We start from the raw sequence: 22,475 nt of genomic DNA, 5'->3' as shown, positions 1-22,475 counted from the left end.
TCTCACAGTTATGGAGGCAGATACCCCAAATCAGTACTACTGGGCTGAAATCAAGATGTTGTTGGCAGGGCCTTGCTCCCTCTGGAGTTTCTAAGGGACAATCTGATCCTTGCTTCTTCCAGTTTCTGGTGGCTACTGGCATTCCTCGGCTTGTGGCCACATTAATCTCTGCCTCTGCCTTCACATCATCATCTCATCCTTTTCTTCTTCCTCTTCCTCCTCCTCCTCCTCGCTCTCTCTCTCGCTCTCTCCCCCTCTCTTTCCCTCCTTCCCTTCCTCCCTTTCTCCCTCCCTTCTTCTGTCCTTCCCTCCCTCCCCACAGTCTTTCTGTAAAGAAATATGCCTGAGATGACAATTAGGGCCCACCTGGAGAATCCAGGATAATCTAGGGCAGCGGTTCTCAACCTGTGGGTCTCGACCCCTTTGGGGGTCGAATGACCCTTTCACAGGGGTCACCTAAGACCATCGGAAAACACATATATAATTACATATTGTTTTTGTGATGAATCACTATGCTTTAATTATGTTCAATTTGTAACAATGAAAATACATCCTGCATATCAGATATTTACATTATGATTCATAACAGTAGCAACATTACAGTTATGAAGTAGCAACGAAAATAATTTGATGGTTGGGGGTCACCACAACATGAGGAACTGTATTTAAAGGGCCAGAAGGTTGAGAACCACTGATCTAGGGAATCCCTCAAATTCGAGATTCTGCAAAGACTCTTTTTTAAGTAGAGAAACATTTATAGGTTTCAGAGATTAGGATCTGTTATCTTTGGGGGTCATTATTTTGCTATTACAGACGGCTTTAAGGGAATACACATATCTTTGTGAACATGTGAAGTTTCTCTAGAATTGAAGTTTCTCTAGAATAGAAACATAGTGAATATCTAAGGATTGTTAAATTATTCTTCAAAGTGGAAGCACCAATTTATATTTTCATATTTTGCATATTGCTCATTTTTCTGTTGGGATTCAAGTTTTATTGCTTTGTTCTTGATACATTTTGGGTATGAGTTCTTTGTTGGTTATATGCATTGCAGATACATTCTCTTTGTGGGCTTCTCTTTGCACTTCCTGTACGGTATCTTTTGCCATATGGCAGTTTAGATTTTTAATTGTAAATGGACTTATCCACTTTTTTAGTTTATGGTTTGTGAACTTTACATTCTCTTTAAGAAATTATGCCCTAGACAGTTTAGCTCAGTGGATGGAGTGTCGGCCTGTGGACTAAAGGGTCTCATGTTTGATTCCGGCCAAGGGCACATGCCCTGGCTGCAGGCTGGATCCTCCCACCCCCAGTAGGGGGTGTGCTGGAGGCAGCCAATCAATGATTCTCTCATCATCGATGTTTCTATCTCTCTGTCTCTCTCCATCTCTGAAATCAATAAAAATATATATATTAAAAAAAGAAATTATGAATGCTATTTGAATTGCCAGTTGTTCCAGCACCATGCATTAAGTCTGTCCTGTTTCCGATGGTTTGCATGGACACATCTGACACATTTCATGGTCCCATATCTATATGAATTGATATCTAAACTCTATTTTTGTTAAGTTTGTCTACTTGTCTCTCCCTAAGTGGTACTACGTGTTTTAATTTGTTACCATATATAGCAGGGTTCTAATTTTTCTTCTGACAATTCCTAGGTCTTTAATTTTCCATATTAATTTCATGACTACTTTTTCTAGTTCCTTAAAAAGCCAGATTGGATTTTGACTGGAATTATGTTGAATTTATAGATTAATTGGGGGCAGAATTGCTGTCACAATGAAATAGTGATTTCCTATCCATGAATATAATATATATTATTTTATAATGCTGTATAGTTTTGTTGCTATTGCAAATATTGTCTTTTTACTTTAACATTACATTTTCTAATTGGTTGTTGCTGGGGTATATAATTTTTATATTACTTTTTAATATGTTAATCTTATTTTTTCTTTTGAGTTCTCAGATTCTGTCAATTCTTTTGGATTTTATTTTAGACCATGTAAACTGTAAATAATGACAGACTTGCTTCTTCCCTTTTAATCCTTATAATTTTTTCTATTTTCTTATTATATTGGCTAGAAGCTATAATACAGTATGTAAGATGAATAGTAATAGCAAGTATCCTTATCATTTTCCTGACCAAAAGAGATATTTCTAATATCTCACCATTAACTGTTTTGCTTGTTATAGGTTTTTTTTTTATATATAAAAGCAGAGGTTTTATTCAGGATTTTCACATCCTTGTTCATAAAGGAAATAAGCTTATACTTTTTTTTTCTCATACTGTCTTTGTACAATTTAGATATCATTGTTTTCTAATAGTCTTTAAAATAAGTTTCAGAATATTCATTATCAGTTTCTTAGAACAATTTGTGGGTTTTATTAGTTCTCTGTAAGTTTTGTAGAAGTTGCTGGTCCTTTTTTATGTGGGTAGATTTTTAATGATTCACTTTCTCTTAGGGTAATACATCTTATTCCAGATTTCAATTTCGTCTAGAGTTGGTTTTGAAATTATATATTTTCTAGAAATGTTTCCATTTCATCTAATTTAAAAAATCATCACCATTTTAGGCCTATTGCTGTTGACTTGTGCCTTTCCTCTTTTTAAAAATTGATTTTACTAGAGTTGTTTATTTGGTTCGTTTTAAAAAGAACCAGATTTCAATTTGCTAAGCCTCTGTTTTTACTTTGTTTTCTATTTCATTAATTGCACTCTTGCTTTTATTAAACCCTTATTTCTGTTTTTCTCTGTGCTTATTTCCTAATTTCTTGAGTTGGACATTTGTTTCATTGACTATAAGTATTTTCTAAGAAATGCACTTAACGCTTTAATTTGCTTTCTGAGTACTGCTTTGGCTTTAGTGTTCATTGTCTTTCATATGTAAATATTTCCAAACGCTATTATCCTCTCTTGTGGGGCAATTAATTATTTATTTGTTTTTAAATTTGTGTGTGGTTAGCTTTTTTAAAATTCTTCATTTCTCTTTGTATTACATTTAGTGAGAGAGTATGGCTTGCATGATAATGATTTTTGGATACTTATTGAGGCCTGCTTTATAACTCTGGGAATGAACCCATATTTTCTGAAGTGTATTTATTTTTCTCATACTTTTGAAGTTTAACTGGGTAGGAAAATAATTCTAGGTTTATAGTTATTTTACCTTGACCTGTTGAAGTTATTATTCTGTTAGATCTTGGGCTCTCCTTTGTGGTTGTTCATAAGTCTCTTGTTAATATAATTGTTCCTCTGGTTGTCTTTCTCTTTGTTTAGGGGTTCTGAAATTTCATTGCAAGGTATCTTGGGACTATGTGTAATCCGTTCAGTTTGAGAATTCTTCTAAGCCATTAGCTCTTCAAATATCTCTCTTGTCCGTTCTCTCACTTTTCCTTCTCAAACTCTCAATCTGTTCTCTCTTGTCTTTTTTCCAAACTTCTCCATCTTCTCCATGTCTTTTCACCTTTCATTCATTCTTTTTATTTATTTTTATTCTGTGCGGCATTTTTGTAATTTTCCTTAAATCCATCATCCAGTTTATTGATTCAATGACTGTACCTTCCAATTCCTTACGTGCTATTTAGATTTAAAAAAAATATTTCTGTTCTTTTCTATGGCATCTTGTTTTATGCTTTCTCTATATTTTACCTCTTTATTCATTTTAAACACAATACTTTCATATTCCATTACTGTTTTTTGTTATATTGTCCAAAATTCATGGAGTACAATCCTTCTGTTATATCTGTTGACTCTCACGCGTAGAGGATTATTTCCTTTTATGTTTTCTAAGCTCATCTTAAGATAGACTTTCTTCCCCACTGCAGTGTTCTTTTACTTCTTGGATTGTCCCTTCAGACTAGTTTTTTTTTCTTGTGTTCAAATTTTTTTATTTTGAATTAATTATAGACTTACAGAAAAGTTTCCAAAATAGTACAGTTTCCATATACCCCTCACCTGGCTTCTAATATTAACATCTTAAAATAATGAAATTATCAAAACCAAGAAATTAACATTGGGACAATACTATAAACTAAACACCATATTTGAATTTCACCAATTTTCCCACTGATGTCCTTTTTCTGGTCCAGGATCCTATCTAGGATCCCACATGGCACATTTAGTTGTTTTTTCTTCTTAGCCTTCTGTAACAGTTCCTCAGTCTTGCCTTGTCTTTTATGACCTTGATATTTTTTGAAGAGTATTAATCAGTTATTTTGTAAAATGTCTTTCAATTTGGATTTGTATGTTTTCTCCTGGTTGGACTTAGATTATGCATGTTTGGCAGGAATACTACAGAAATGATGTGTCTTTCTTAGTGCATCATATTGAAGGATTCATGATGTCAATATGTCTTACTGTTGGTGATACTGACCCTGATCACTTGATTAAGATGGTGTCTGCCAGATTTCTCCATTGTAAACTTACCATTTTTCCTTTTGTAGTGAGTAAATACCTTGAAAGAGATACTTTGAGACTATGCAAATCCTGCTTTTCTTCAAACTTTTGCCCACTAATTTTGGTATCCAGCAATAGAACTTTCAGAGTAGTTTTGATTTTGCCTCCCCAGGTGGCTTATACACTGGACCTAATTTCATTTTAATTTTGATGTTAATTTATTGCTTTGGAATTTTCCACAGTAAGTGGGTCAAATAATTTGTATTCCAAATTCCTTTTAGACAGAATATTGGCTTTGAGTTCTCAGATAACTTATTATTATTATTTGTAATCAGAGACTCAGCAGAGACAAGGTTCATTATCATATCTCTTGGCCAATGGGTAGAGTATAGTAATCCTTTCATTTCAGTTGCACAGGTTTCATGTGTAGAAGTTCTAAATTGCTGCCCAACATGGCCAGAGGCCTTGTCTCGTGCCTGAGGGAGCATTAAAGTCCAAGCTTTTACCTGTTAATAGTGTTTGATTCCCACCTCCCCCAAGTCCCACCCTATTAGCTTGGGCACCTTTCTCGCTGGCTGTCAGATACCTATTTGCCTTGGCACTTGGGATATTTTCTCTCTCTTGTTTTGCAAGCTCAGCCACGAGTTGGAGTTTTAATTGCTACCTTGGCTACCATTTTGCCACACACACCTCTCTCCCATGCCATATGGACTCTCTAAAATTACTCTGGAGAAGATACTGACTAGACACATTATTATTAGGGAATGTCACAGTATTATTCATACCTGTGCTGAAGTGGATTTGGCTTAGCTCATATAGACTTAGTTAAAATCAGCTCCACTATTTAAAAACCTTAATAACTCTCAGGGTTTTCTCTTTCTATTTTGGAAGCATGTCCATTCTTATAGCTTTGGGTTTTATGGGATGCTAGAAAAAATTCTTGGCATTTTAGAATAAATAAATCATATAATGTCGTGCCAAAACAGATAGACTATTTCTTATGTTTCTAAAGAGTGGAAAAAAGGCCAACTCTTTTTCTGAGGTTTTATATATACATATATATTTATACTGTGTTTCTTTTATTTCTTTTTCCATGATTATATTCTTGTGGGAGTGGGTAAATCATTAACAGTGAAACTTCTATTTCATCCAAAATATAATGTTCTAATGGTCTCTTTTTTCAATGAAGTTTCTATGAATAAAAGCAAGGTAGCTGTGTAGCCATCTAGTTGGGAACAGATGACCAGGTTAGTGCCACCCATGCTTTCTTCTTTCATTAGAGTCCAAATTTTGTTTGAAAAAAAGAGAAGTAACTAAATGTTAATTTTCAGTTCCTCAGAGGGAGAATTATGATGTAAAAATTATGATGTAAAATGAGAAAATACTACAGAGCAGGAGGAGAATGACACTTAGGCCACCATAAGGCAGGTCCTACCTGGCAGTTTTTCATTCAAGTAAATTTTGCTATCTAAAGTACTGGGTGTGGAAGGCATGCCTCATAGTGTGTTTAATCATGTGTGTTTATCATTCATCCATTCACTCATTCATTCATTCAGTATACATATATTAGGTACTTACTCTGTGCCAGATCCCATAATGGGTGATTGAAGTAAATTTGGAGATGAATGAGCTGCCTTGGAGAATATCAGTCTTATCTCTGAACCTCCATCACCCACTGTGAGATGTGGCATTGCTGTTTCTAAGCTGCTCAATCTGGGTCATTCTTTTCCCACACCATTTGGAAGGGGTCTCTTCTTTGCTGTCCAGATTTCTCTTACCCCTGAATACAGAGTCCAAATTATATTTCTTCTCTTAAGAAGTTCCTGACCTCCTAGCTCACAGTGTTCTGTGTCTCTTTGATCTCATTGCATTTATGACTGGTGCCACATCCTTTTATTCCCTCAGGCATGTTAGTTGAAGAATAAATGAACAGATGAACAAAGACAGTGCCTTTTGTTTGGATTCAATTTTTACTAACTTAGTAGTTAGGATTTTATTGAAAAGGGACTCTTAGACTGATTTTGGCATTTCCTGAAGGACAATTTATTCTACCACATACTAATAACTACAATAACAGCTAACACTTCTATGCTGCTTATCTTGTGACAGGTCCTTTACAAAATGCTTTTAATATATGAACTAGGGGCCTGGTGCATTAAATTCATGCATGGGTAGGGTCCTTAGGCCTTGCCAGTGATCAGGGCTGATCTGTGGGGTGATCGGTGGGGTGATCAGGGGGTCCCCCCACTGGCACCTGCCTTGGCCGGCCTGGGGTCTGTGGGTTGGGGGCAGCTCCTGCATTGAGTGTCTGCCCCTGGTGGTCAGTGCGCATCATAGCAACCAGTAGTTCCACCTGTTGTTCCGCCATTTGGTCAATTTGCATATTAGGCTTCTATTATATAGGATATCCTCATAGCAATCCTGAAAAGTGGGTGCTATTTTCATTCCCATTTGCAAATGAGAAAGCTAAGGCACAGAGAGGTTAAGGAACCTATCCAAGATCACATATTAAGTTGCAGAGCTGGGATTTGCACCAAGCAGTGTAGCAGTTTCATCATGAATTAAGAGTTATAGTAATATAGAGGGTGATAAAGGTAAATCCTACCACATACTAATAACTACAATAAGAGTTACAATAATAATTATTAGTAGATCTGGACTAGGCCCTCCTGAGGCAACTCTGTTCCATATGTCTCTCGCTTTCCCCCAGGGAGTAGCGGGCTAACCCGGGCATGTCATTTTCATGGAGGTGGCAGAAGTGTAGTCAGAGAATGAAAAACATGGAAGGCCTCTTGAGGCCTAGATTTAGAACTAACACACCTTGACTTCCACATCATTGTATTGTCTAAGGCAAGTCCTGTTGTTTATCCCATTGTCAAGGAGCAGGAAAAGAATTGGGCCCCTTTATAAGGTGGAACAAAGTCACATGGGAAAGGTTGTCGATACAGGGAGGGGTAAAGCATTGAGGGTAGTGATATCACGTCCCACAGAGGGTGGAAATAACTGAGAAAAGCTCACCATTCCCTGAAGCATGGAGCCCCTTTCCCCTCTCCCCCATTCTGGTTGTATCTGCTGTCACTATGCTGGTTATTTCGGCCTCCAGGAGGCTTGGGCATGAAGTGGCTGGGCTAGTCACTGTTGCTGCAAATCAGCTCAGGGCAAATGACCCTGGGAGTGACCATTGTGTGGCCTGGGACGGACTGTGCTCCAGCACCTGCCAGAGTGGCTCTTTCCCACCCAGAGTGGGAAGCATGTCCCCTGAAGTGTCAGGGAAGTGAGGTTTGTGACTGACATGATCTTCCCCATATTGTTTATCTTAATTGATTCTTGCTCATTTTTCATTTTTTTTTTGTAAGTAGAAATGTCAAACTCTTAATAGATGAGCATATTTTGCTTTATTTTTAAAAAATGTATTTTTATTCATTCAGAGAGGAAGGGAGGAGAGAAAGATAGAAACATCAATGATGAGAGAGAATCATTGATTGGCTGCCTCCTGCACGCCCCCTACTGGGAGCTAGTCTGCAATCCAGGCATGTGCCCCACCTGGAATTGAACCAAGACCTCTTGGGTCATAGGTCAGTGCTCAACTGCTGAGCTGCACCAGCTGGGCTATTTTTTGATTTAGAGCCACTTATGTTTTATAGATGAGGATATCAACATATGGATTTCATGTATTACTTTTAAAACTGCTATTTTTAGGCTTGATGTTCTGTGGCTACACACCAGGATTCATTATATAATTTAAGTACAGGGTGTTTCAAACAAGGAGCCTGGAATAAGTTCTCAGACTGAAAATGATTTCTCACTGACATTGTAAAGTTTAAAAGTTCTAGCCACTGTCAAAATATAGTTGGGTCAATTGCCTGGGTTGTGTCTATGACTTCTGATTCAGATAAGTGATTTAATTTTCATCCTCGTGCTGCCCTCTCCCAAGCTCAGAATACTTCATAGATGACCAAAATAAATCCAAAAGTAGACTGCGAGAATAAAATGTAAGAAATTTTTCTACATCATATTCTGATAAGGAAGTGAATCATGGCTTTCATTGATGGGCTTGTTTCTTCCTTTTCTGATTTATTTCTTGGCATAGGAGACCAGTTGCCTCAATGACAGTCTGTCAAACTGAGCAAAGGCAAAGACCCTACCCTGGAGCCTATATGTGATTCCGGGGTCCTAGGGAAGGGCCACTGTATGGGTTGTGCAGAGTGTGAACTGCATCAATCTGGCGGCACCATGTATAACGAGCCTCTTTTGGAGTTCCTATCAGTGGTTGGGGTATTGGGACAAAGGTTCCAACTTTTACTCTGCCACTTGGATTCTTCTTTCCCTACCAAACCCCGCACCAAATTGGCGTCTTGGTCTCCAAATCGAAAAACTGTCTACCTCTCTCCTTCCCTCCCTCTTTTCAGATTGACTTGGGCACATTTAATGAGGATGGACATGGTTGGATCCCTTTTCCCCTAAACTGCCCTCCCCCCATACACACATGCCCATCTGTGACAGAGCCTGTGGATTTTGGTACAGCAGTCACATGACCAGCGGTTCTCAACCTGTGGGTTGCGACCCCTTTGGCGGTCGAGCAACCCTTTCACAGGGGTCGCCTAAGACCATCCTGCATATCAGATATTTACATGATGACTCATAACAGTAGCAACATTACAGTGATGAAGTAGCAACGAAAATAATTTTATGGTTGGGTCACAACATGAGGAACTGTATTTAAAGGGCCAGAAAGGCTGAAACCGGTTTGGCTCAGTGGATAGAGCATTGGCTTGGGGACTGAAAGGTCCAGGTTCGATTCCGGTCAAGAGCATGTACCTTGGTTGCAGGCACATCCCCAGTAGGGGGCGTGCAGGAGGCAGCTGATCGATGTTTCTCTCTCATCGATGTTTCTAACTCTCTATCCCTCTCTCTTCCTCTCTGTAAAAAAAAAAAATCAATAAAATATATTTAAAAAAAATAAAGGGCCAGAAGGTTGAGAACCACTGCACATGACAGTGCCCAGACTGCTCTCATGACCTCTTTGTAAAGTTGCACAGAGAAAAATGAAATGGTGCAGTACAGGGGAATCCATGCAGATTCCAAGAGTGATTTTATTGTATGAAAAATTGGTTTTTATTTATTTGTTTTTAGCAACTAGTTATATACTGGTCACAACTAGATGTCTGATGGGCTCAGCAAGGGCAGGCCATTTGGAGAAGCAAACAGACCAAAATATGGAGATAATTGTATTAAAATGTATAAAACGTATTTTCTGAATTAAAAATTAAACAGGAGGCACTCATAGGACACTGGACGCTGCAGACAACTTGATGGTAAACCAGAAAACTATCTTTAGAAACATCCCCAAACAGAGAAAAACAAGAAGTCGATTAAAACAATGAGAAAGAAGAGAGCAGAAATGGAGGCAGAGAGGGAACTGGACAAATGGAACCAAAGTAATAATAAAAAATATATCTGGAAATTGAGAGAATTCACTCTTTTCCAAGAAAAATATATAAAAAGAGATCACTAGATATACCCTGATAAACATTTAGAGGTCATAGTTAAAGGAACAATTTTATGAGCATCAAAGCAAAACATATACAAAACAAAGCTTAAAAACAACATCACCACCAGCAAAATGAATGATGTAAAAACCAGAAAGATAAGGCCTCAGGTAATGTAAGGAGACAATGGATTCAATATTCAGTGCTTTTGAGGGTAAACAAATTGGGGACAAGTTGTTTTTGTACATGGGAACAGTAGAAAATGTTTTTAAATCTGCAAGAAGACAAGATGTAATATAGTTTATTTAATAAATTACTGAAAATAATACATTATTTTATGAAATTACTCCAGAGAATGAAGAGAAAATAAAAATTAACTCAAGGGAGTCATTTTCTATTTAAAAATATTGGAAAGCATTTAACATTAAGACAGTTTACACATACATTTATACATCTAAATTCAAAGATAAAACACTATTTCAAGAGGTGAATGCTATTGCTAGAAAAATTGAAAAGGAAGATGACATGGTTTATACCACAGATAAAATAGCCAAGACTCAGAAAGAATGGGGAATGTAAGGGCTAAATTCCTCATATTCCATCTTGAAAGTAAAATTATCTTTCATCCTTTGAAAATTGGGCAGATATAAATTTAACATACTTTAGGGCAATTTCAACTCAACCAAGATAGAATTCCAAATAGAATTGCAGAATCCAATCATTCTTTCACAATGTGTATGTGAAGCAAATCATCATGTTATACACTTTAATATCTACAATTTGTCATTATAACTCAACAAAGCTGGGGAAAAATTCTGAGGAGTGGGACTGGAAATTGAGGTGGTGAGGAGATTCATTATATAACTTATACTTTTTGAATTCATACCATGATGCATTTGTTTTATATTTTAAAACATACTATCAGTAGAAAAAATAAAGACAAGTATAGTACATAGTGTTCTTTTTTAGAAAAAAATTGCAGCACCTAAAAGCAAACCTAGTATAGTCTTCATTGCAAAAGACAAGTAACAATAGAAGGAATAGCAATATAAAAACAGAAAACAAGATGACAGGGAAAAAAAGTCCTCGGAGCTGTTTTGACCTCAAATGTGAACTCTCTGATGACCCCTAGAATCATTATGACACATTCCACCTGCTCAAGGCCAGCATTTGATCCCCTCTCTTTTACTTTCCCATTTAATTCGTGAGCTCCTGTGGGCCATATTACCAGGAATTCCTCTTGAGGAATGATCAATATGTTTTTCTTGAGGCCCCTTCCCTTCCCCTCCTCCCTTAGTTGTCCAGGAACCCCAGGGACACTTACTTTGTCCCTAGAGTGTCAGAACATTATCCAACGCCACAGTGTGGCTCTTTGCTGTCACAAGGCTGCTGTGAGAGACTGGTTCCGCCAATTTGATGGATGCCACTGGGGTGACTTAATTGAGCAATAGATTGAGGGCTGGGTTTTGCTGCTGTTTTCAGTTGGGAGAGACATAAATTTGTCTATAAGCTGAAGGAAAAGGATCAATAGGGACCAAGAAATAAAAGGTACTGATGACAGGCTGGACAATTGATGGATCAGTGAGCAGTTAAGAATAAAGAAGCAGTTAAGGATGGGTCAAGGCTTAGTTATACCTTTTCCAGTTCCCCACAATGGATGTTTTAAACTTTCTCACTCTTAAGCTCCTAACCTCATAGCGTAAAACTTCATGTCCAGATTAATAAAGAATAGAGAGATCACAATATACAAACCTTACCCAGTGCCCTGCATTCACAACTTTGCACGCTTCCTTTCTCATCTCAGCAGTAAAGGTATCCTCCCTGCTGTCCAAAGCTAGCTTCCACGATGGCTCTGTCCTTGAGGCCCTCAACAAGAGACCTGGGACCATACTTGGCCAAACACATCGAATCCTAGTTGATGTTTCTCAGCTCCATGCTTTTCCCTAACAGCCATCACTCCATAACTACCCATGCATTGTTTCCTGAGTGCTCTGGCATCCAATTCTGTTAATATTTCTTCCTTGTTTGACATGCTCCAAGGTCTTCATCTGTGGAAGAAAATTTGGTTGCTGGAACATGGCCCACTTGGGTGCCTTTCATGATTGGGCTAATCCAGTGGTCGGCAAACTGCGGCTCGCGAGCCACATGTGGCTCATTGGCCCCTTGAGTGTGGCCACGAAGTTTCAATTGCACTGTACGTGCGCGCCCGCACGTGGTATTTTGTGGAAGAGCCACACTCAAGGGGCTGCAGTTTGACGACCACTGGGCTAACCTACTAGTTCTCTTAACTTATCTCTTGTTTAACTTCCCTATGTTCTAGTCATTCTAAGAGCCCTGACCATCTGGGTTCAAATCTTGGCTCTACCACTTATTACCTGTGTGCCCTTGGGCAATTGAGGGAACCTTTCTGGGCTTTAGCTCCTCATTTTTATTTTATTTATTTTATTTTTTATTTTTTTAAAAAATATATTTTATTGACTTTTTACAGAGAGGAAGGGAGAGGGATAGAGAGTTAGAAACATCGATGAGAGAGAAACATCGACCAGCTGCCTCCTGCACACCCCCTACTGGGGATGTGCCCGCAACCAGGGTACATGCCCTTGACCGGAATTGAACCTGGGACCTTTCAGTCCGCAGGCCGACGCTCTATACACTGAGCCAAACTGGTTTGGCTAGCTCCTCATTTTAAATGGGGATAATTAAAGTTCCTACTTAAAATATTATTATGAGGATTAAGTGAGTTCATGCACATGAACCAGTTAGAACAATGTATGGCACTAAGCACTTGATAAATGTTAGCTCCTGTTATGAATACTTTGGATAGCTCCTCAGGTGAACCATCCTCTTGCTCTCCTTGTATCTTTGAGGATATGGTTCTTTCTTCCGTTTCTCCCAAACTCTTTCCCCTACCTGCCCTACTTCTCTGAGTGGCAAATTGTTTTTTATCTTCGAGGTCTGCTCCACTACCACCTCTGCTGTGAGGCCTTCCTGGATTTCCTGCTATGTGCATATACATGCCAGGCTGGATGAGGGGTACCATCACTGAGCTTTTGGACATAGCCATATTGCGGCCCTTTTTCTACTTTGTTGACTTCACTTTCCTTCTGGTCTGCGATTAACTTTAAGGTGCAGATATTGAAGGTTGGGGGTTGAATCTAGTCTAGTTGTCTCTTATCAATGTGAGAAACATTGATTGGCTGTCTCCTATAGATGTCCTGTCTGGGGATCAAACTCATAACCTGGGTATGTGCCCTGACCAGGAATTGAACCCATAACCTTTTGGTGTACTGGACAACACTCCAACCAACTGAGCCACCTGGTCAGGGCTACCACAGCTTTTTGTACCTACTCATCTACTGATGGGTACTTGGACTGCTTCCCAATCTAGGCTATTGTAAATAATGCTGCAGTGAACTTAGAGATGCTTATATTCTTTTGGATTAGTGATTTGGGTTTCTTTGGATATATTCCCAGAAGTGGAATCGCTGGGTCATAAAACAGTTCCATTTTTAATTTTTTGAAGAAACTCCGTAGTGCTTTCCACAGTGGTTGTACCAGTCTGCATTCCCACCAGCAGTGCATGAGGGATCCCGTTTCTCCACATCCTCCCCAGCACTTGTTGTTTGTTGACTTATTGATGGTAGCCATTCTGACAGGTGTGAGGTGACATCTCATTTGTGGTTTTAATTTGCATCTCTCTGATAGTTAGTGAGGTTGAGCATCTTTTCATATGTCTATTGGCCATCTGTATGTCCTTTTTGGAGAGCTAAGGACATAATTTTAAATACAGACAAATGGTTATGCATAAAGATATTCACTGTGACATTATTTATATAAAAATTGGAAAATCCCATGAAATATCCAATAAGAGAAGTATAGTTTAGCATTTTGGTTTCAGAAGGATATGTGATAAAATGAAATCTATTAGTCATATGGAAAAAAACAGACAATAAAATATGTTTACAACTATTAAGAAAAAAAGGCAATTAAATACCCATTCATAGAAAAGAGACTGCAAAGAAGTATACCAGAATGTTTACTTGGTTGTATTTGCTTGGTGGGAGTGTATGTGGTTTTCCTTTTGTTTCTTTTATACATTAATTCTGTATAATTAGACATGTGTTATTTTTATGATGGAGTAAAGCGGATACATTTTATATTTTCAAGTGTGTGTTTAGAAAGAATTAAGAATCTAATTATATATATTTTTTGGATATGTTTTTTATATGAGTATGTTTTGAGTTTAGCAAGTTGATTGTAAGCACCCCAGAGGGCACAGGCTTGGGTCTTGTGTTCAGCCTATTTAATTTCAATAAATATCTGTGGGCTTAATATGGGGTCGCCCTCCCTGTAAGCCACATCCTAACCCTCCCTTGTAGTATGGGCTCTAAAAACATCTGGCAACCAGAGAGAAAGAGTTAAAAACAGAAATCCAAACAAGTAATCTTGGAGACAAGTAATCTTTGAACACAGAATGGGTATTAATGAAAAAGAAGGTGGTAGGAAATGAATAATTTTGCTTGTAAATGTAATGAATATTCATTCCTTTCTGCCCACATTGCAAGTTAAGCACCATCATTCGCTGTTACCAAAAATCTTGACATGATTAAAAAACACACCGCTGTTGTCTTAGCTTGATTAAGTGCACATTGTACCAAATTGTAGAAAAATTATAGATGAACATTTTAAAGAGTTTCTCTACACAGAATTTGTTAATAACATACAGCAATTTCTCTGAACCGCATGAGAAAATCTCATTTTGTTTGGCTACACTTAAATAGCCCCAAAGTCGAGTACACCAAGACATACCGGATTTCAAACTAAATAAATCAAAATTACCATGTACATTCCACTACATGTCAAAACAGGAAAAGCCATAGTATTTGATGTGAAATGAAGATTAGAGCAGTAACAGAGAGATCTAGAAGCTGCTTACATTTATTTGGAATAAGAAAACAGGGTCAATGATTTTCAATGCAGATGTACTTCTCTTCGAGAAAATATATCAAAAAGTCAATTTACAAAGCAGATGGATTTGGCAGTAATTATTTATACTGCCAAAAGATTCTTTAGTTTTCAAAGGACTTATTTCAGGGTTCAGTGTGCTTCCTTGTCATTAAGAACTTGACAGAAATGAGAGGAATTTAAAACTAAGGTCTTAGGTGCCATTGCCTATTAAAAATGACCCAAATGAAGATGGAGTATTTTTATATGTAATAGAGAGTAAAAATGGGCATCTCATTTGATTTCTAAGACTTAAGCATTTGTTCAGCTTCTAAAATATTACCCATTATATAAAGGAAGACACACCTGGAGTTTATTACATTCTCAGTTCAGACTTAATCCTGAATATGACTATTTAAAATAAGTGTATCATTTTTCTTTTATATTCTGCTGATAAATTCTATTATTTCAGTCATCAAAAATATTTTATATTTTTTCAAAGTAAACTTGCTTAAGAGAAATAGCTTCCAGTTTAATACAACTTGAATCTCCACTGTGGAATGATGAGAATAATAAAAACTGCTATTATTTATTGAGTGTTGATAATCCAGGTATTACACTAAATGCTTTTCATATCTTGCTAATTTAACCCTTATTTTTTATGTATTCAGCAAACTAGTTAATATAGAGGGCTTACTGTATGCCAGGGGCTATTTAAGGTGTTAGGGATTCAGCAGTGAACAAAACCTTACCTAATAATAGACAAACATGTAAATTGACCATCCCTCTGCTACACTCACCAGCCAATCAGGAGAGTATGCAAATTAACCCAACAAAGATGGTGGTTAATTTGCATACATAGGCATGAAGCGGCGGAGCGAAGACTGAAGGCTCCGGCCGGAGCAATGAAGACTGAAGGCTCCAGCCCAAGCAGCAAAGGCCTGGGTCCTGGGTGCCGGAGGAAAACCGGTGCTGGCAGAAACCTGGTGCCGGCAGCCAGGGGAAGGGAAGGTCTGTTGCACAAATCTCTTCGTGCAGCGGGCCTCTAGTAGATTAATAACCCTACCCTTTGTGGAATTTACCTTTTAGTTGGCGGGGAGATAGGGGGGAGATAAAGTAGATATACAAAATAAGAAAGTACATGTTATACTATGTTGGAGAATGATGAATGCCACTGAAGAAAAGAAAGCAGAGAAGGGGGTTGGGGAAATACAGACTTGTAGGGGGAAGGGATAACTCTTTTTAAAATGATGATCAGCAAAGCCCTCAAGGAGAAGATGATACTTGAGCAAATGAGAAGATGCCCTACTGGAGGTGAAGGAGCAGACTATGTAACTGTCTTGAGAAAGAGCATTCCAGGTAAAGGGAGCAGCAAGTGATAAGACCCTGAAGTTGGAGCATGCCTGGTTTGTATGAGGAAGAACAAGGAGTGCAGTATGGTGGGCGCAGAGGGAAAGAGACGGGACAAGGTCCAAGAGGTAGCAGAAGAGATGACAGACATATCATGTTGAGTCTGGTATGCCATCTTGAGACTTCAAGAAAGATGGCAAGCCCTCAGAGGGTTTTGAACAGAGACATGGCATGATCTGACTTACATTTTAACAGGATCATCCTGGCTTCTGTGGTGAAATAAAATTCTGTGAGGCAGGTTGTCTTGTCCAACATCACAGATGGGGAACAGAGGCTCAAAGAAGTTAACTTACCAGAGTTCACATTTATTAGTGAATTCGTGTGGCTTGAATTTTAAACCATGGCTGTGTAATTCAAAAGCTCGCACTTTCACAGCTAAATCACACTACCTCCCAGTTGCAGACAGGTTTGTGACATAGGCTGGAGTAGATGATCTTCTGATAGTCTGCAGTCAACTCTTTTTCCCATTTTCTTTGGATTTTCTTGGCTCCTCTGGTGAGGCTACCATGTGATACAACTCCAACGGACACCATTTATACCATCGGTCTATAAATGCGCTCTCTAGAGGTGGGGAATATCCAGCCTAAGTGGCCATATGGGCTTTTCTCTGGTGAGACTGAAGAGCTTTATAGATGGTTTTGAACTATGATGAGCAAAATCTGTTTGGTTAGACATTTGTATTGGCCCCACTTTGATGTAGCTTTCTATTTTTCCTTCCTCAACACACATATTCTACCAGTTACCTCTACCACGGTCTGCCATCTGGCAACACATTAGTCCAACAGTATGCCAGAGTGGGATGCAAGGGATGGGAAGGCAGGGTTTTCTGCTCTGTATGGGCAGCTTAAGCTGACGAATGTAAGAGAAAGCCCGAGGGAGTATAGGATGTGAGTAGGCGTGCCAGGCTTTTGATTAAAGGACATGAAATCCATTTTACTTTATGAATATCATATTGAAGGAAATGATAAAGGGTCCTACCAAATTGTATCAAAACTATGACTTGGTTTAATTTAGGCTCAGCCAGATTTTCTTATAAGCCTTAGATCCCAAGGCTTCTACTCTTGAGATATTGTTTACATCAAAATTATTTTTTTTAGTTTGTTTGAAAGACATTGCTTAGACTTTAACAATTCAATATGTAAGAAAATATCCTGAGATTCAGAACTTTAAAATGCAGTTTCAATTTACCATTACTTGACCGGGTTACTTTAATGGAATTATGTCTCGTAAAACTGGCGCATTTCATGTTTCAAAATTTTGCAGTTACCTCGATGTCCTAGAGCGGTCTGGCACTGGTTTTTGGAGTCTTATGACTTTAATAACAAAAACAGAGAAAATCATGGTAGTGTCCCTTCTAAGATTAACTAAAAAATATTGTGAGGATCTGTAGTGCCATGTTGAGTAAAGGTGAAGATGACCTGCCATTTGAATCTTTAAGATTAACAATAGTAATCACAGAACACCAGTCAATACAATTACAGCTGCTTTTTAAAAATTGATTTCAGAGAGGAAGGGAGGGGGAAAGAGAGATAGAAACATCAATGATGAGAGAGAATCATTGATCAGCCGCCTCCTGCATTTCCCACACTGGAGTTCGAGCCCACAACCCAGGCATGTGCCTTTGACCAGAGTTGAACCCAGGACCCTTCAGTCCTCAGGCTGACGCTCTATCGGATAGATAGAGTCTATCCACTGAGCCAAACCAGTTAGGGTTACAGATACTTTTTAAAATGCATTTTTATTTCCCTTAAATGATTGGGCAGGAAGTACCAAGATCTTATTTCAGACCTTATTTCAGGTTCACTCTGAAGGTTTAGATGAGGAAGGGCTATATGTGATGGAAGTTGGTTTTATTTTTGTAGTTGCTGCTAAGTAAAAATGGAGTATGCAGAAAACAAGTTGGCAGGTCTTCAATAGGTTACACATAGAATTGCTATGTGACCCAGCAATTCGACTCCTGCATATATGTTGAAAACAGATATTTAAACAAAAATTTGTACATGAATGTTCAGAGCAGCACTATTCATAATAGCCAAAATGTGGAAATAACACATATGTCCATTTGCTTACATGAATGGATAAGCAAAGTGTGGTACGTTCATACAATGGAGTATTATTCAGCCATAAGAGGAATGAAGTACTGACACATGCTACAACATGGATGAACATCGAAACACTATTCTAAGTAAGAAAAGTCAAACAGGAAAGACCATACTGTATGATTCCATTTAGTGGTTGCCAGGTGGGCAGAGAACTATCGGCGAGGAGGCAAATGGAGTGACATCTTTGGGGTGATGAAATGTTTTGGAAGTAGATAGAGGTGGTGATTGTGCAACATTCTGAGTGTAGTAAATGTCACTAATGGTAAATTTTATATTATGTGTCTTTTACCACAACAACAAAAAAATGGAGTGTGCACCTTTTGATAAGATTCCTATTTTGTGGTGAGGCCCATTAAAGATTGACAGGGTGGGGTGAATCCTAAAGAAGGGGTAGTGGCAAACTCAGGGGGCATGGTGGCAGCCTCTTGAGTCCTGCAAAACAAGACTTGTACTTTCTGATTGGGATCGCTGGTTCAGTGACCTGTCACGTGACTAAGAACACTTTTAAGTCTGGGAGAGCTTGTTTGAAATTCTCACATAAACCATGGAAAGTCATGGAATACTGAGCCATTTAAAACCTAAGCATACAGAAACCCAGCAGATATAAATGTTAACTGCAGTAAAGCCAGGATAATTTCAGTTTATCCAATGAAAAGAAAAATAAACTTTTACAGCCTGGTGGTCCTAGAATAAGTTTAGTTAAAGGTGTGTGGAAAGTTTCTTGTTATCGCTGCATACATCTTCTTCCTGGTCCTTGGATGTGTGCCACTTCTTCACACCAGTTTCTACCCTCAAAAGGAAAAAGCTTTCAAGTGTTTTTTCTCTGATCATGAAAGTAATATTTGTTTATTATAAAAAGTGTACTATATCTATTGATATCCATATCTATCTATCTATCTATCTATCTATCTATCTATCTATCATCTATCCACCCATCTATCTACCAGCAATCAGCAATAATGCTGTAGATGTCATGGCATGTATCCTTCCAGTCTTTTCTTCTATGAATATATATGTACCACTATCTTCAGTTTCATTGGGATCATACTACATTTATCAACATAGCATGGGCATCTTTCATACCAGTAAATACCAATAAACAACACACTTTTCATGGTTGCATAGTGTTTATTTTCTGTACATGTCATGGCTGATTATTCCATGACCAATGTTCTAAGTGAGCTAGGGGATTTCCTGGGAGTGGTTACTTCGTGGTCACTTAACAGTCAGTCAGAGATGGTTGGTGACTCAGGGTTTCTGAAATTTTCCTTTATTTGTGCTGGTCCGTTATAGCCCTCAAAGCGGAGATCATGCATGGTAAAGGGAAGACAGGTCTGGAAAAATTATCTCCAAACCCACTGCCTTAAGAAGCTTTCCCTGACTGAGCCCTATTTCATCTGGTCGTCTTGTCTTCTGTGTCCCAACAGAAGGGGACATAGTATGCAGGAGCATGGGCTTTGGAGCCAGATGGTAAGGGTTCGAATTCTGGCTTTTGCAACATTGGGCATAAAATTTAACATTTCTGTGCCTCAGTGTTCTCATCTGTAAAATGAAGATAATAGTAGTATCTACCTTCTAGTCCAGATGAGATGACCCATGTCAAAAGTACTTGGTAGCACAGGACCTGAATGAGTGAATGGCAAGATTTCTTACTATTACTCAGTTCTTCAATTGGCCCTCCCAGTTTGTGGCTGTGAGAGCTCATCTGTATGTTTGGGAAGCCCTATTTGATTATAGACTCTGAAAATTTCAGATGCCAAAGTAACTTTACAGTATTTTACACACAGTGAGCCCCTAGCCAGGATCGCTGAGTGATTGACCTAACCAGTGGTCGGCAAACTCATTAGTCAACAGAGCCAAATATGAACAGTACGACGATTGAAATTTCTTTTGAGAGCCAAATTTTTTAAACTTAAAACATATAGGTAGGTACATTGTTATTAACTTAATTAGGGTACTCCTAAGGCTTAGGAAGAGCCAAAGAGCTGCAAGGGGCCAAAGAGCCGCATGTGGCTCACGAGCTGCAGTTTGCCGACCACTGACCTAAACTAACTTGCTGCAGTTGTGAAGCCTTCTTGATTGAATTTGGCCTTATATTTTATTTGACAAAAGGAAACCCCCAGAAACCCTGAGAAGTGGATGTAGGTGAAATGCAGTTCCTTGAGATAGGTGAACATCATAACTGTGGGCTTTCCTACACTCTAAGGCAGCCGTGGGCAAACTACGGCCCTCGGCCCGGATCCGGCCGGTTTGAAATGAATAAAACTAAAAAAAAAAAAGACCGTACCCTTTTATGTAATGATGTTTACTTTGAATTTATATTAGTTCACACAAACACTCCATCCATGCTTTTGTTCCGGCCCTCCGGTCCAGTTTAAGAACCCATTGTGGCCCTCGAGTCAAAAAGTTTGCCCACCCCTGCTCTAAGGAAATTCTTGACCAGGAGAATCAAGAATCCTATCTAATAATAGACAAACAGGGTAATTGACCGTACCTTCACTACACCTCCCATTGGCTAATCAACATGATATGCAAATTAACCACCAACAAAGATGGCACTTAATTTGCATACGTAGGCTCCGAGCAGTGGAGCAAAGACTGAAGGCAAGCCGGGGCCGCGAAGACTGAGGACGGAAAGTGGCTCTGGCTGGGGCCTCGAAGACAGAGGATGGAAGGCGACTCCGGCCAGAGGGAAGGCCTGGGTCCCGGGTGCCGGAGGAAAACCGGTGCCGGCAGCCAGGAGAAGGGAAGGCTTATTGCACGAATCTCTTCGTGCAACAGGCCTCTAGTTCTTAAATAATAGTGATAATGACAAGAAATACATAAAAGAATTGAAAGCCATTATTCTGAAAGACCAGTATACAGCAGAAGAGCATACAAAATCTTCTATTCCTTCATTTATTCGGTATTCTAGGGAACTGAATTATTTCCAGCAAGTAAATTTTCTAGATGATGAAAGTTTATTCATTGAACTGCCATAACAGTTGCATTTTAACGATTTTGATGTAACTCTTTCTAATGCATTCTGCATGGTTTATAGGTTTCATATAGAGAAAAACAATTCAGCCTATTTGTCAGGCTTTGAATCTGCATCATTATTATGTTGTTGCATTTTTTAAGCTCTGCCCAATAATCTCAATGCTATTTGCCTTCTAAAGACTCAGACAACTGTACCCTTACACAGCTCTTTTAATTTTTTAAAAAAATTATATTTTTAATGATTTCAGAGAAGAAGGGAGAGGGAGAGACAGAAACATCAATCATGAGAGAGAATCATTGATCGGCTGCCTCCTGCACACCCCCCTCTGGGATTGAGCCACAACCCGGGCATATGCCCTGACCAGGAATTGAACCATGACCTCCTGGTTCATAGGTCAACACTCAACCACTGAGCCATGCTGGCTGGGTTCTTTTCACTTTTTTTCTTTCATTTTTTTTTCTCACTGGCAGGGTGTGTCAGTGTTTACTTTTTACTACAGAAATGTGCTTAAGCTTTCCCCCATCTCCAAAACATCTTTTTCATTTATTGATTTATACATTTTCTACCCTGGGAAACCAAAATTCCAAGTCTGTTACTATTTTGTATAAAGTAAGATTAATAGGCATTTTAATGAAATCATGCATTTAGTGATAGGTTTTTTGACCATTCAAGGACTTTAAAATTCTACTTCCTGGTTGTAGGCTATTATCAGGTAGAAGTTTGACTCTGGGAAAAATACCATTTTATTAAATCTATAGTGCTTACGGTTTTCTATTCTAGCACTGGTACCTTCTTGCCATTCATAAGTAGAGAAATTAAATTAAAGAAACATAATCACCTGTCCTCTATGCAGTTGGTAAAAGTTTGTGAAATGAAATTTGGGTATTTTTAATAGAAAGTGAAGGAAAATATTCTTAGATATAACTTCATGAGTGTTTTTCCATTTTCTTTACAGAAACATACTGATGGATATAACTGTTGGGAGACTCACAGAGCAAGAATTTATAACCATTGTACGTCACTATGGAGTGCCTGAAAAACCGTGTCCCAATGGGACCACCCTACTTTCAGTGGCTCATGAACAGTTCAGGAAAATTTTTTTTGAGGATTTTGACAAACTCATTAATTACTGTCAATACGTAGATCAAGAAAAG

At 38.5% G+C, this 22,475-nt stretch overlaps 1 protein-coding gene across 1 annotated transcript in view; it reads left to right on the top strand.

Moving 5' to 3' along the window:
• Positions 1 to 22,475, top strand: part of EFHC2 (EF-hand domain containing 2) — a 156,815-nt gene that overhangs the window by 110,985 nt on the left and 23,355 nt on the right. The window contains exon 12 of the mRNA XM_014457422.2: positions 22,277 to 22,474. Within this exon, the coding sequence (XP_014312908.2) occupies positions 22,277 to 22,474 (198 nt within the window). The remainder of the gene's footprint in view (positions 1 to 22,276; position 22,475) is intronic.

This window comes from Myotis lucifugus, unplaced genomic scaffold, assembly GCF_000147115.1.
Source record: "Myotis lucifugus unplaced genomic scaffold, Myoluc2.0 scaffold_76, whole genome shotgun sequence".
Classification (NCBI taxonomy): domain Eukaryota; kingdom Metazoa; phylum Chordata; class Mammalia; order Chiroptera; family Vespertilionidae; genus Myotis; species Myotis lucifugus.
The sequence above is the reverse complement of the archived record's forward strand: the minus strand, read 5'-3'. Positions and strand labels throughout refer to the sequence as shown.